The sequence below is a fragment of the Barbus barbus genome (genome assembly GCF_936440315.1).
Source record: "Barbus barbus genome assembly, chromosome: 10".
Taxonomy (NCBI): domain Eukaryota; kingdom Metazoa; phylum Chordata; class Actinopteri; order Cypriniformes; family Cyprinidae; genus Barbus; species Barbus barbus.
Genome location: NC_136738.1, coordinates 31,857,188 through 31,873,420, shown reverse-complemented (window position 1 = coordinate 31,873,420; position 16,233 = coordinate 31,857,188). Strand labels below are relative to the sequence as shown.

At 32.6% G+C, this 16,233-nt stretch overlaps 1 protein-coding gene across 4 annotated transcripts in view; it reads left to right on the top strand.

Annotated features, from left to right (window-relative positions):
* LOC306876152 (E3 ubiquitin-protein ligase Midline-1-like) overlaps nt 1–15,825 on the top strand; it is a 35,604-nt gene extending 19,779 nt beyond the window's left edge. For 2 of the 4 annotated variants that reach the window (XM_079427132.1, XM_079427131.1), the window contains exons 3-11: nt 2,529–2,624; nt 3,067–3,174; nt 4,891–5,039; nt 6,907–7,034; nt 8,855–8,998; nt 10,325–10,486; nt 11,547–11,754; nt 12,805–13,245; nt 14,164–15,825. In XM_079427132.1, the coding sequence (XP_079283258.1) occupies nt 2,529–2,624; nt 3,067–3,174; nt 4,891–5,039; nt 6,907–7,034; nt 8,855–8,998; nt 10,325–10,486; nt 11,547–11,754; nt 12,805–13,153 (1,344 nt within the window). In that variant the 3' untranslated portion in view covers nt 13,154–13,245; nt 14,164–15,825. Of the gene's footprint in view, nt 1–2,528; nt 2,625–3,066; nt 3,175–4,890; nt 5,040–6,906; nt 7,035–8,854; nt 8,999–10,324; nt 10,487–11,546; nt 11,755–12,804; nt 13,345–14,163 lie in introns of all 4 variants that reach the window. The other 2 variants (XM_079427129.1, XM_079427130.1) reach the window with 2 other exon arrangements.
* The last annotated feature ends 408 nt before the right edge of the window (nt 15,826–16,233 follow it).

The window sequence follows — 16,233 nt, the reverse complement described above, 5'->3', positions numbered from 1 at the left end:
AAATGTGCTCACCCTCAGGTCATCCGAGATTAGGATGAGTTTGTTTCTTCATCAGGTTTGGAGAAATGTGTCTCTGCATCAGTGTCTCAGCAATGGATGCTCTGCAGTGAATGGGTGCCGTCAGAATGAGAGCTGATAAAAACACACCACTCCAGTCCATCAGCTAACATCTGGAGAAGACAAAAGCTCAAACAAATCCAGCATTAAGACGTTTTTGATGTAATGCAATGCTACATTTCTCCAAATCTGATGAAGAAACCAACTCATCTACATCTCGGATGACCTGAGGATGAGCACATTTTCAGCAATTTTTCATTTTTAAGGGAACTATTCCTTTAATGTTGATGCAAACACTTCGACCTGCTCTTTTTCAGTATTTAGGTTAAATTAGAATCATGTTGTCGTTTTGCAGAGCGCAAAATCCTGCATTGTATGATTCACCGCTCATGATTAATTCTGCATGCATACTTCCAAATAAGCACACTCACATGCACAAACATGCAGGACAAAAAGGCCTGATTATGTCAAATCCATAATTTAATACTTGGTTTAATTTTTGCATTATTGCTCAACTTGAACTGACTGCATCGCTGCAATATTCATCATTGTTTTCAGTAACCTTGTGCATAATCTGCTAGGTTTTTCCAATTGCCCAAAATGAAGTAGGATTGATTTTCATTTGCTATTCGGGTTAAAATACCAAAGATAAACGGAGATGAATAATCTGAGAAAATGTTTCAGGGATTAAATGTCATATAAATCAGTCCTCTGGCAGAGAATATGATTTCCATCTCTCTGATGGTCTATTTTTAGCGTTGTGCACATTACACATGCTCTCTTTGGTCTCTTGTCATCGTTTGAACTCACTGACCTCATTTCCTAACCTTACAAATGAAATGTCATATTTTACATGCATTTGCTGTTTTATTTACTTTATTTAGATGATATTTGAATTACATATTTTTTAAGGAAAAATGGTTAATATTCTACATTGTTTCTAGGTCACTAAAGTGTCATGTTGTGAGGATATGAACGTCTTTGTACAGACGGTCAGATTTTCTTTTCCAGCCTGGTCTTAATTAAAAACATGATCTGCTGCTGTCAAATCAGTGTTGTTTTAGCAGCATTTATATACTGTTATAGCTTTTATTCATATTTTTAATTAGATTTTTAATATTTTATTTTTTGCTTTAATTCTAGTTAGTTTTAGTAATTTTGTTGTGTTCTTTTTTGTCATTTTTTGTCCATAGTTTCGTTTTTTTTTTTTTTTTAGTTTTAGTTGATTTAGTTTTATTTATTTTACTGAAGAAAATGCCATAAAGTTTTTAAATGATTTTATTATAATTAAAATATTTTGTATATATTTTATTTGTATATTTTCAGTTTTCTTTGTAATTTTGTTTTCTGTTTTATTTTTTTATTATGTCTATTTAATTTTTAATTTTTAGTTATTTTAGTATTTCACATAAAACAAAAATGAGAACTGTTACCTTGGCAACTATGTCAAAACAATTGAGGGCTTTTAATTTTATTTCAGTTGATTATTTTATTTCAAGTAATTTAAAGGTTTTTTTAAATTACTGTTTTAATTCTTATTTTTATATTTTCAGTTTTCATGTTAAAGTTTTAGTAATTTTGTTGTTTTCATAACATTATTAGTTGTTTTTGTTATATCTGCATATATTTTAAGTTTTAGTTTTTAGTTTAGTACTTAAAAAAGAGAAATTTTGCCTTCACAACCAGCTATAATAAAATACATTTTTTATATTTTATCTTATTTCAGTTAGTGTTTTTCTATTTTTAAGTAATGAAAATCTTTATATATATATATATATATATATATATATATATATATATATATATATATATATATACGCACACACAGTTTTTGTAAATTTGTTAGATTGTAGATTTATTTTTATTTTAAGTTGTTTAAAAAAAATAAATAAATAAAAAAAAACATATATATATATATTTTTTTTTTTTTTTTAATTTATTTATTTTATTTCAGTTAATATTTGTTTATTTTGTAAGTAATTAAAATATTTAGTTTTAGTTTTAGATGATGATAACCCTGCACTGAAGCCATTTCATGCTCACTTTCACTCATAATATCATCTGATAATATCACTGTAGCTACCAATTTATATTAAACTTGCAAAATGCAAAATAAAAGCATTTTCACTCATGGTCTCAGACGTTTGGTGTCCACTGCTCATGTTAAGCTGAAATGAGGTTGGAGCTTGATCTGCTTTTTTTAATACCAAATCCACGGCAGACGCTTCCCACCCTCCCCCATGACGAGCGTTAGCGCTCAAGCCCGCGGACACACCGCGTTTGACATGCTTAACGACATGAGCATCAGTGCATGAGTCGCGCTTCAGACGCCGCAGCAGAAAACACCGGCTTCTCCAAACTCAATTATGGAAGTAGGATATTTGGTAGATGACTTAGTTTTGCTGTTTTCCCTCAGTGAGTTAAACTGTGCTGATATGATATGAACTGGCATTTTTTCTGTTTTTCTGCAGCACATGTTGGATTCCAACCTCAGCAATCTGATCAAGAGGAACAGCGAGCTGGAGAACCTGATGGCCAAGCTGATCCAGACGTGTCAACATGTGGAGGTACAGCAGACCGCTGCATTCATTATTACAGCTCTTTACATTATATCCACTTCAATATATATTGTTTACGTAATTTTATTAGTTTTAGTTTGTGCTAAGTTTGCCTTGGTAAATAGCTAAACTAAAATAAGTTTAGTTGTATTTTAAAGAAATTAAGCCTATTTTATGACCATTTGATTTTTTTTTTTTTGCATTATTTTGACATTATTAGTCAGTTTATAATAAAGAAAATCATTAAAGTAAGTTATATTTTTTAACTTAAGTTTGTTTATTTAAAGCCAGACCACTGTTCTGCTTTTATTATATAGCTATTTTGATTTATTATTATTAATAAATATGACTTTTTTTATAAAATATTGATGTATTTTATTATGTCACTGTTGTTTTTGTTTTATAAAACCACATATCACCTGCTTTGCTTTGTTTGATTTTTTTATTTCAGCACAATGCAGCTCATCAGGAGAGCAAACTGGCAGAAGAGTGCGACACACTGATGAACATCGTACAGCAGAGGAGACAAATCATCGGCACGAAGATCAAAGAAGGAAAGGTAATTGAGCAATTACGCATTAAATTAATCAGAAGTGACAGTAAAACCATAATGTTTCAAATAAATGTTGTTCTTTTGAACTTTCTATTCATCTGTGAATCCTGAAAATGAAATATATCAGTGTTTCCCCAAAAATATTGGGCAGCACAACCGTTTTCAACACTGATAATAATCAAAAATGTTTCTCAAGCAGCAAATCAGCATATGTGAGCCTGGAGCACAAAAGCAGTCTTAAGTCGCTGGGGTATATTTGTAGCAATAACCAAAAATACACTGTATGGGTCAAAATTATACATTTTTCTTTTATGCCAAAAATCATTAGGATATTAAGATCATGTTCCATGAAGATATTTAGTAAATTTCCTACTGTAAATATATCAAAACTTCATTTTTAATTAGTAATATGCATTGCTAAGAACTTCATTTGAACAACTTTAAAGGAGATTTTCTCAATATTTAGATTTTTTTGCTCCCTCAGATTCCAGATTTTCAAATAGTTGTATCTCAGACAAATATTGTCCGATCATAACAAACCATACATCAATGGAAAGATTATTCAGATGATGTGAGACTGAAGACTGGAGTAATGAAGCTTTGATCACTGAAATAAATTACATTTGAACAGATATTGACATAGAAAACAGCTGTTTTAAATCGTTAAAATATTTCACAATTTACACAAAATTGAAAAAATCATAATTTCTACTTTCCCGGTCTTATTGTGCATGATTATTCCACAAAAACATAGGTTGAACTTTACTTTAATGCCGAGTTGATCTTAAATGGGAAAAAAACCAAAAGTGTCTGAGAATTTCTCTCAGAGGAAACTGTTTCCTTCCTCACCGCATGTGAATGTCAAAGGCCGCTTATATATTACCAAAGCCAGAGGATTCACTTCTCAGACCTTCTGATATTTCAGTTTGAACGGGAGTTGATTTATTTATTTTTTTCAGAGCCCACTGGTCTTGTTTTAATCAGACGCTCGGTTCATTTTGATCCATTTCACAGAAAACAAGACTTCATATCGAATGTCATTTTGTTTCTCAAGTAAATGTATCGTGATTTAAGAAACTTTTAGGCATTTGCACTGGAAAATAAGATACTGAGGAAGATATTAATTTTTTGCAGTGTGATCAAAACGATACAATAAAAGTTATTTCCATATTTTCTAACAGTTGGGAGCAGAGCTATTTGAAAAAGTGTTTTTATAGTTTTATTTATATGTTTTCAGTATTCAGTTGAAGTCTTAGTAATTTATATTGCATAATTTTTATTGGTTTTTTAATGATGTCTATGTAGTATTTTAGTACTTCAACTAGCTGAAATAAAAATGTAAAAATGTAGTTTTTTTTAGTATTTATTTTATTTCAATTAATGATTTGTTTTTAATGTAGTTTTAGAGTTTATTTTAATTTTCAGTTTTCATTTTAATCATAGTTTAAATTTTCCTCTGAATTGTAAACATTTACATTTTGAGACCATATTGTGTTCCCTTAAATGTATTCCTTCAATTTTCTTAAAAAGATCTTAAAGAAGTCTTGAACTTACCTTCATCAAACCTGCAGAAACCCTATTTTAAATCTGATGACAAAATGGATAATCTTCTGACTTTTTTCATAGTAATTTGGTGGGAACAAGAACAGGAAGCTTAATCAAGAGAAACTATTGATGCTGGTTTGGCAGAGCTGGCCATAACGTGTGTTTGTCTGTTTCTAGGTGGTTCGCTTGAGAAAGCTAGCGCAACAGATCGCTAACTGTAAGCAGTTTGTGGAGAGATCATCCTCGCTCATCACTCAAGCCGATCTGGTTCTGAAAGAGACGGATCACGCTCGATTCCTGCAGACCGCAAAGAGCATCTCAGAGCGGTGAGCAGACTTTACATGCAAAAGCCGTAATGTCAGTCTGAAGCCAAACTACAGAAAAAAAACTAGTGCAATCGTACTTTTAAATCTAAAAAGTACCTGTGTAACTAGGTCTCATTCAGATTTAATATAGTTATACATCAAACCTTTGCTATCTTAGCATGTCTTAACCAGTGTTGGGGAAAGTTACTTTTAAAAGTAATGTATTATAATATTGCGATACTCCCTAAAAAAGTAACTGTTACTTAGTTACTTTTTATTGAAAGTAATGTTATGTACTTTTGAGTTACTTTTTAAATCTGGGCAGGGCTTGCTTGTTTGTTAATGAAGGGGTCATCGGATGCAAAATTCACTTTACAAGTTGTTTGAACATAAATGTGTGTTGGAAGTGTGTGTACACATCCATCCTATAATGATAAAAATCCACCTTTTTTTTATTTTATTTTAAATCCTCTTTCTCAAATCAGGCTGTTCTGAGACTCCTGTCAGAATGATGTAGTTCTGTACAGGCCCCTCCCACAGGAGTTGATTGACAAGCCGTCTTACCTTAGACCCGCCCTGAGTGAGCTGTAAACAGTCCGACCGACTCCGGTGCGGGGAAGACAAGATGTCTCAGATTAAGCGATTGAAGTGTTTTGTTGTTGGATGTAATAATGAATATAGCAGTCGTCATTTACTCCCGACATCTGAGCCGCTGAAGATGCAGAGGATTAACATTACTTTCATTGTGAAGTGAATGTGCCGATCTACATAAATGCGTCTATGTTCACCCGAATCATTCGTGATTCAGCTTTATCCACAGAAGTAGTGAGTATACGGGTTTTTTATGAATCTTTGCAAATCGCCTTTCCTAATAATGTGCTAGTTAGCCAGTTTCGCGGCTGAAGTTTAGTGTGCTCCATAGAGATCTATACCTCGTTTCTATGGGCCACAATACGTAAGCCATCCGCCATTTTTGAACGGTCTGCAAATCTTTGAGCGCATTGACTGTGTGTGTCTACAACAGCAAGTTATACGCTTGTATATCTTTGAATATTCATTGATTATTATGGTGAATGCAAGGTGGCCGATGCATCAACGTATCTGGAGCGGTCGAATAGGGAATCTACACATATCTGTGGTCTGCTCGTCACTCCACGGAAGAGAGGGGCGGAGTCAGCAGAGCTCATTAGCATTTAAAGCACCATGGACTAAAAACAGCTGGCTGAAAACAGAGCTGATTTTGAAAGGGTAAAGGAGGTGTTTTACACTACCAGTGAGAAATTTTAACCAAAGTATGTTATAGATTTTTCATTAAGACCCTAAAGAATCATATCAACTTGTGTAAAATGGGCATCCGATGACCCCTTTAATATGAAAAAAAAATTTCTTTTACAAATGTGAAAGCCCTTTCACAACAAAAGTGAAATGAATCCGCCTCAGGCTGAAGGAAATGTAAATTCACGTCTGTACAGTAGAGCGCGCAACTCAAACTAATCTCATGAAGAATATGACGCAGGAGAAGAAAGTTCAACGCTATGTTTTTAGTCATTATGAGGAATACTGAATGTGTTTTTGTGCAGGTGAGATGAGTAAATGCATTCATATTTAGTCTAGAACTACAGTAACATCATGTTCACACTCTGCAGTTACTCCCGATTTCTCTCAACATGGCAACACCAGAGCTGCCAGTCAAGAGTAAGACATGGGAAACAAAGTAACTGGTGGTACTTATTTGAAAAAGTAACTCCGATATTTCCTACTAAGTTAAAAAGTAATGCATTACTTTTCTAGTTACTTAAAGTAATCTGATTACGCAACTTGCATTACTTGTAATGCATTATCCCCAACACTGGTCTTAACCTATTTCATGTTTGAAATATAATTACAGAGTCTCGATGGCGACAGCGTCCTCACAGATCCTGATCCCAGAGATCAACCTGAACGACTCATTCGACGCGTTCGCACTGGACTTCTCCAGAGAGAAGAAGATGCTGGAGGGTCTGGATTACCTTACAGGTCAGTTCACCGCTTCAGATCCGTGCAGAACAATCATTACCAGCATGCAGCTAGATGTTGCTTTAAAGCTTAAACAGAGCTATTTCAGTCATGCTTTTTAATGTTTTAGAACGAAGTCTTCTCTGTTCACCGGGGCTGCTTTTATTTGATCAAAAATACAGTAGAAATTGTGACATTATTAGAATTTCAAATAACTGTTTTCTGTGTGAATATATGTTAAACTGTAATTTATTACTGTGATCAAAGCTGTATTTTCAGCATCATTACTCCAGTCTTCAGTGACCCTTCAGAAATCATTCTAATATGCTAATTTGTTGCTCAAGAAACATTTCTGATTATTATCAATGTTGAAAACAGTTGTGCTGCACAATATTTTTGTGGAAACTGTGATACACGAACATTCAAAAGTTTGGGGAAAGCAAATAAATTAGTTTTATTCATCAAAGATGCATTTGATTGATCAAAAATGGCAATTATAATGCTATAAAAGATTTCAAATAAATGCTGTTCTTTTGAACTTTATATTCATCTGTGAATCCTGAGAAATAAAATGTATCAGTTTCCACAAATATATAAAAAAAAAAAACATTTTAACATATTCACATAGAAAACGGCTATTTTAAATTGTAATAATATTTCACTGTTTTTACTGTATTTTGAATAAATAAACAAATAAATGCAGCCTTTCTGAGCAGAAGACACTTCTTTAAAAATATTTAAAAATTGTAATTATTCTAAACCTTTGCCCACTAATGTATAATAGTTGTTTATTTATCGACTGCCTGGTTGGATGAAAATAACAAAAGCTGCAAGCAGTAATTATTAAATAATTCAAAAACTGAATTACTCACTCTTTCACACTTTGACTGAACTTCAACAGCTGCCAATGCATGCGTTTTTCAATGCAAATCAATGCATTTTTGCCATCAGGTGGCGCTGTCTTCAAACATCTCAGATACCCTTAAAATAAGACATTGCAGTTTTTTTAAACAGGACAAAGCATTTTAAGATAAGGTCAGATGTCCAAATCTTGCTGCAACAGACTGTAACTCTGTAATGATTGCGAATATCAAAACTTCATGAAGTCACGTTTATATAACTCTATATGGAGTTCATCTGTGCCAAAATCAGTCAAAGAGAGCAGCGATGTTGTGAAAGTCTTGAGGCTGATCTCCTTGTCAGAGAGTCATGTGTGAAGCAGATGAAGTAGATGTCAGTGTTTCAGTGCTTCTCTCAGGAGCAGAACGGACAGAAGTCAGAGCTCCCGGTGAAGCAAATATGTTTTTCTGTTTTTTTATCTCTGCGAGGTCCTTTTATTCTGCGTCGCGGCAGACGGCCGGCTTCAGGGAGTCCTCAAACACACAGTCTGCTTTATTTCTCTGCCAACTGCTCACTGTTGCTGCACAAAATCACTTCATGCTAATAATAGTAACGTCATCCACATTTTTGTCATATGTTTGAAATATGTTATGCAAAAACAGGAAAGTAAAGGATTCTAGCTATGTAAGCTGTATTTTATGTTGAGTAAACAGTAATACATTGAATATTTGCAATATAATACATATTATAATATATATTATTTATTAGTTGTTTATAATTTAGTTGTTTTGGTAAAATATATTATATTAGTATATATTAGTAGTAGACATTTGTTTATTTCCACCACATTATATGTTGCAGTAAGTATGCACAACACTTGCACATTTGCAATGCATTAGCTTTGGCGTCTGCATGCGGAAAGAGTGTTTTCGGCCTTTTGCATGGAGTATATGAGTATATGCTGCATATGTGTGACCTGAATGTTTTGTTTTCTGTCACAGCTCCGAATGCTCCCACTATCCGCGAGGAGCTTTGCACGGCGTCTCACGACACCATCACCGTTCACTGGACATCAGAAGATGAGTTCAGCGTGGTTTCATACGAGCTGCAGTACACCATCTCCACCGGCCAGACTAACGTCGTCAGTAAGTGAACGAGCCAAACTCGCTCCAGATGACGTCTGTACAATACAAACAGACCACATCCATGCCTACTGACAGAATATTTGTGTAATATTTTCATCTAATATTATCAGTCTGATAATATATCGTGCATCCCTACTGGCAACATGTTTTTAAAGTTTAGGTTTTTCATCAAATATTTGTATTTTATTTTTATTTCAGTTAATTAAATTGATTTTTAATAATATTAGTTGTTTTTTTTCTCTTTGTGTTTAGTGACTTTGACCTAAAATTATTTAGGAATTCCTGGATGGATAAATTAATATTTAATGTTTATTTATTTGTATTTAATTTTTTAGTTTGACTTTGTTTTGTTTTTTTAATTAATTTTAGTACTTAAACTTAAAACATATTTCCGTTCATGTTTTTTTTAAGTTTAGTTTTTTTTTTTTCAATCTTATATCAACTATATTTCAATCAATTAATTAAATACATTTTTAGTAGTTTTTTTTTTTTTACGTTTAATGACTTTGACTTCATAGTAAAATAATTTAGGATTTCCTGGATTTAAATTTGATTAATTTTTTATAAAGATTTAGTTTGATTTAACTTTTTAATATTTCAACTTAAAGCATATTTCATTTTATGTTTTTCATTGAATATTATTATTATTATTTATTTTACTTCATTGTTTTATTATTTGTATTTTTAGCTTTATTTCAGTTTTATACCATCTTCACCAGCCAGGCTAACGTCGTCAGTAAACAAACCGAGCTGAAACTCGGTCCAGATGACCGTCTGTCAAACACAGGCCGACCGTATCCATGTGTAATGCCATTATGTGCAAAACGAGAAATCGAATCAACCCTCGCTGCGATTCTATTAGGAATCCAGCACTTTATAAAGCGCTGCAGGGGCCGGCATGGTATTGCGACACAAAAGCAAACACAATCCAGCCAGAAATCCCTGAAAATGTGCGTTTGAGTTCAGTATGAGCGTAGATGTGTGGATTAGAGCAGATTATACTGCAGCACTGAGTGGAGATCAGACGCAGAGCGCTTTCTGAGTCAATCAGGTCACAGTGGACTTAAAGCACAATTTAGTGCTGGTGTCAGGCAGATCTGAGGACGAACACAGAGCCAAAGCACCAGAAAACACCACTAACAAATTAATTATTTAATATTTCTTTTCAAAAAATGGCACATGCCATCATTTTTAATAGCTGGATAAATAGCCCTGTTGTGCACATGGTCACGGTGAGCTTTTCTTGTATAGACAATGTATTGCCCATCTCCAGTAGAAATGTACAGGATATTTCAGAGATTGTCTTAAATGTGCGTGACGTTTCAGGTCTGTGTAACTCGATGGACAGCTGGATGATCGTGCCCAACATTAAGCAGAATCACTACACGGTGCACGGCCTGCAGAGCGGCACCAAGTACATCTTCCTCGTGAAGGCCATGAATCAGGCTGGAAGCCGCAGCAGCCCGCCGGCCAAACTCAAGACCAACAGTGAGCCTTTCTGTCATCAGATCAATGACAATACACTGCAATAGAGTTATTTTAGAATTATTTAAATCTATAGGAATTCACTTTTCATTTTATATGTTCAGTTTTCATTTTTATATTCGTTTATGCTTTGTTTTATTAATATTGTTATAGATATTTATTATTTTTATTAGATTTTTTTTCAGTATTTAGGTTTAACTTTATTTTTATTTCAGTTTTAGTTTTATTAATTTTAGTACTTCAACTTAAACATGTCAATTCAATTATTTTTCATGGAAACATTTCTCATTTTAATTTTTTTTAAGTTTAGGTTTTTCGTCTAATATTTATTTGATTTGATTATTTCAGCTTCTTGTATTATATTCTATTTTATTTCAGCTTCATTTCAATTAATACAATTTTTTATAGTTTTAGTACTTTTTCATTATGTTTAGTGACTTCGACCTATAATTTATTTTTTATTTCAGTTTTAGTTTGATTAATTTTAGTACTTAAACATATTTCAGTTCAATTAGTTGCCATGGAAACATTTCCCATTTTCGTTTTTTTTTTTTAAGTTTGGGTTTTTCATCTAATATTTATTTTATTTCAGCTTCTTAACTTAGTTGCCATGGCAACATGTCTAATTTTCAATTAAAATTTTTAAGTTTAGATTTGTCATCTAATATTTCATTTAATTTAATTTGTTTCAGCTTTATTTAATTTTATTTCAGCTTGAATTCAATTTATTAAATTCAATTTTTAATAGTTTTAGTTCTTGTCTTTTATGTCTTTTATAGTAAATTTATTTCAGATTTTTTTGAATATTTAGCTTTTATTTATTTTTATTTCAGTTTTAGCCTTATCAAGTTTAGTACTTTAATTTGAACATATTTCAGTTCATTCAGTTGTCATGGCAACATTTCTAATTTTCATGCAAATTCATCTAATAATTAATACTTTAATAATGTTATTCATCTAATATTTGTATTCTTTGCTTTATTTGAATGAATTAGTAGTGTGTTAGTTTAGGAGTTCCTGAAGTCATCAGCTGTGAATCTCTGTGATTGTTTGTGAATGGCAGGTCAGCCGTTTAAGCTCGACCCAAAGTCGGCCCACAGGAAGCTGAAGGTGTCACATGACAATCTGACGGTGGAGCGGGACGAAGCCTCATCGATGAAGAGCCACGCTCAGGACCGCTTCGGCAGCACGGGGAACTACGGCGTGACGGGGAACGTGTTCATCGACAGCGGCCGTCATTACTGGGAGATTCTGATCGGAGGAAGCACATGGTAAACGCACACAGTGCCATTTCAGAAGACATATTTGCATAGCTTCCTTGTCTTATTCCAATTTAGTGATATGATGATGATGTTTTGTCACATAACAATATATTGGAATAGAGCCAGGGTTATTTTAGTATTATTGATATATTAATATATTATTTATTACTGTTTTGAATTAGCTTTTATGTTTATAATTTCAGGTTTTCATTCGATTTTTTTTTTATTTTAGAAAATTGTATGTGTTTTCATCATATTTATTAGTATTTGTTTTTTTTATATTTATATTAACATTTCTAATATACATGTAATTTTTTGACGTTTTTTTCTAATATTTATATTTTAATTTAATTCATATTTACATTTTAGTTTAATTCATCATATTTAAATTATTTATATTTCAGTTTTACTTCAGTAAGTTGCCAAAAGAGCATTTTTAATTATTATTATTATTTTTAACATTGTAGATTCATGTAAAATTTTATCTTATTTTAGTACTTCAAATTTAAACTTATTTCAGCTAGTTGGCAAGGCAGTATTTGAAAAAAAAAATCAGTTTTTAAAGTTTAAGTTCTTCATCTAATATTTATATTTTAACTTTTTTTTTTTTAAATAATAAAAATAGTTTTAATTAACAATAACATTCAGTTCCTGAAGTTAAAATCCATTCGGTATCTACAGAAAGTTGATGTATAATCATAATTAGTGCTGTCAAACAATTAATCATGTTTAATCGTATCCGAAATAAGTTTTTGTTTACATAATGTGTGTATATTTATTATATATATATAAATACACACACATTCCGTATACATTTTGAAAATATTTACATGCATAAATTTATTTTCATATAATTTATATTATATATAAATATATTTAATATATAAACAGAAATATATACATGCATATATGTGTGTATTTATTTATATATATATATATATATACCCACACACATACTATGTAGGAAAATGAATTAATCACGATTAATTGTTTGACAGCACTAATTATATAAATAATAATATCGTCTAGAATATATGTATTCTCTCTCATTCTTTCTAGGTTTGCTATCGGTATCGCCTACAAATCTGCTCCCAAGCACGGCTGGGTCGGTAAGGACTCGGCATCATGGGTACTGAGCCGCTGCAACACCTCGTGGGCCGTGCGTCACAACAGTAAAGAGTTTCCCATCGAGCCGTCTCCTCACATGCGGCGTCTGGGCGTCCTGCTCGACTACGACTCCGGCTCTCTGGCGTTTTACGACGCCGCTGGAACGCAGCACCTGTACACCTTCGACATCGCCTTCTCTCAGCCCATCTGTCCCGTCTTCAGCGTGTGGAACAAGTGCTTGACCGTCCTCACGGGGCTCCCCATCCCGGACCACTTGGAGATCAGCGACCCGCGCGACTGAACGCTCCTCCAGTACACCTGCTGTTCAGAGGAAGAGTTCTGACAAAAATCTAAATTAGCTGAACATGTGCTCACCCTCAGGCCATCCAAGATGTGGATGAGTTTGTTTCTTCATCAGGTTTGTAGAAATGTAGCATTGCATCAGTGTCTCAGCAATGGATGCGCTGCAGTGAATGGGTGCCGTCAGAATGAGTCCAAACAGCTGATAAAAACATCACAATAATCCACACCACTCCAGTCCATCAATTAGAAGAGAAAAGCTGCATGCTTGTAAGAAACATATCCAGCATTAAGATTTCTCTCCTGATTCAGACCAGAACACTTTTTCACTGGAGGAAGCATTATTATGGATTATTACTATTTTGAACTTGCATCTATTTTTGATTTTTTTCAGTTTTAATTTTTATATTTTCGTTTTCTTCATAATTTTAGTAATTTTCTTATGTGCTTTTGTAATTTTTATTGTTGTTTTTTTATATTTTTGTTTAGCTTTTTTTTTTTATAAAAAATAATAATAATGATAAAATGTATTTCCATTTTAGTTTGTGATTTTAATACTTCAAATGAAACTTATTTCAGTTAGTTACCAAGGCAGCATTTCTAATTTTCTTTAAGTTTAAAAAACAACTTTTTTTTTTCAAATTTTATTAATATCAGTATTTTATTTTTTCATATTTAAAGTTTTAGTTAAGTAATATAAATTAAACATTTCAGTCAGCATTTCCAATTTTTTATTTTTATTTTAATTAGTTTAATTTCTTCTCATAATACTTACATTTTATTTCAGCTTCATTTTAATGAACAAAAATGCTTTTAGGTAACAATAACATCGCTAATTATAGCACAACAATCATTTCCTGAAGTTAAAATCCCATTAACAGTATTCATAAAGAATTTTAAATTATGGATTATGGAGTCATATTTTAGCTGGAAGCAAGTTTGAAATGAAAAACATCTTGATGGATGTGTTTCAGCTTTTGTCTTCTCCAGATGTTAACTGATGGACTGGAGTGGTGTGGACTATTGTGATGTTTTTATCAGACTCTCATTCTGACGGCACCCATTCACTGCAGAGCATCCACTGCTGAGACACTGATGCAGAGACACATTTCTCCAAACCTGATGAAGAAACGAACTCCTCTACATCTCAGAAGGCCTGAGGGCAAGGTCACACGCAGCAAATGTTCATGTTTGGCTGAACTATTCCAGCATATTTAAAAAAACACAACAGCGAAGTGTCTCTCCTGACCGCTTGTTAACATCAGGTGTAAACCAGGCTCTAAAAACCTGCAGAACTGGACCAAAATTTCAGTTTCTCTAGCAGATCGTATACTGTACATCGCTTCACCTACATTCCATAATTAAGCACCTTGAATCCTAATAGTTGATGATTATTTATGACTCTTCTGTCTCATGCACCTCGAGTCACTTTATTTACTCCTCTTTAGGGTTTTTAGTATGACTTCAAGTCTGTATAAGACCGTGTACAAACACCAAAATCATCACCTGTAGTTACATGAAATCAACAGTCACATGATTTACTGTCGTTCTTCTTCAATATAACTATCAAACACTCCTGTGCTCCGCTCTTCTTCACGTCCTGAAACATTTACTGTGTTCGGAGTGGAATACTAGCTTACTACATACTGAATACTGCACAGTATACTTACTTTGAGTAGCTGGTGAATAATCAGTATATTAGAATGATTTCTGAAGATCATGTGACACTGAAGACTGGAGTAATGATGCTGATAATTCAGCTTTGATCACAGAAATAAATTATAGTTTAACACATATTCACATAGAAGACAGTTATTTTAAATTGTAAAAATATTTCACAATTTTACTGTATTTTTGATCAAATAAATGCAGCCTTGGTGAGCAGAAGAGACTTAATTATCTTAATTAATTCCAATCTTTTGACCTGTAGTGTATACTAGTAGATTTTAACAGTTTTTTCTATACTCTCTAATTGTATTTTGGCAGGTCATGCAGATATTTTATTCTATTTTGCTAACAGAAAATGTGCATAGTGTGCACCGTAATCTTACAGTATGAGTAGTATGGTAGTAGGCCATTCCGAACAGAGACATATATTGTACGTGCACTTTTTCTAAGTATCTGGTCTTTTACCCTGTAATTTTGCAAGAAAACTGTGATGTTTAATTTGAAGAATTTAATTTTCAGGATGGTTTTGGTCTCCCTGCGCTGGCCTGCTCATCACGTGACATGGAAGGAGAAATGCCAAAGTATGGATATATCCTGAAACGAATTGATTTAACTTGGATGAAATCGATCTGATTCTCAGGATGTTTTCATCGTCACACTGAGGTTTAGTTCGGTTCAACAGACCAAAAGCACAAAGGGATGTTAGTTAGAATAATGATTTCTGTCACAATCAGTTAAATGAATGGCTTTTGTTAGAAATATCTTGTATGTGTTGCAGATTGAGTAGCACCTACTGCACTTTATGCATGAGTTTGATTTCATTCACTGTTTAGATTCAAACTTTTTTTAAAAATTGCCCTTTTCTGGAAAATGCTTCTAAAACCTGTTTCAATGTACAGTGTTACAGTTATGTTTTGTATTCAGAATATTTTTTTTTTCTGAATTAAAAAAAAAAAAAAAATTGTGAATAATGTCCTGCCCTGGAATAATAAAATTGCTTGTCCCATTTTCGTTGTGAATTCTTGCCTCCAAATGTGATAAATACCATGATTCTTCAACATATTCAGATATTTGTAGTATACAGTGGAAGATCAAACTATTAAAGATCAAAGCTAAAAAATTAAATGCAGTTTAAAGCTTTTACAGTAGCAGCTACTGAGTTAAATCAAGATTGTGTGTGTGTGTATAATATTATTCATTCTTAAAATACAATTAGAGAAAAATGACAAAATATAGGTACAAAAATGTATCTAAATTTTATATAGAGAGAGTAACTCTCTTTATATTAAGCATGAATAAGAAATAACGAATAAAATTAATAATGAATTGTGTGTATATATATATAAATATTTTATAAAAATATGTTTGCCTAACTACCTATTTATTTTACGTATGAATATATACAAACACAAA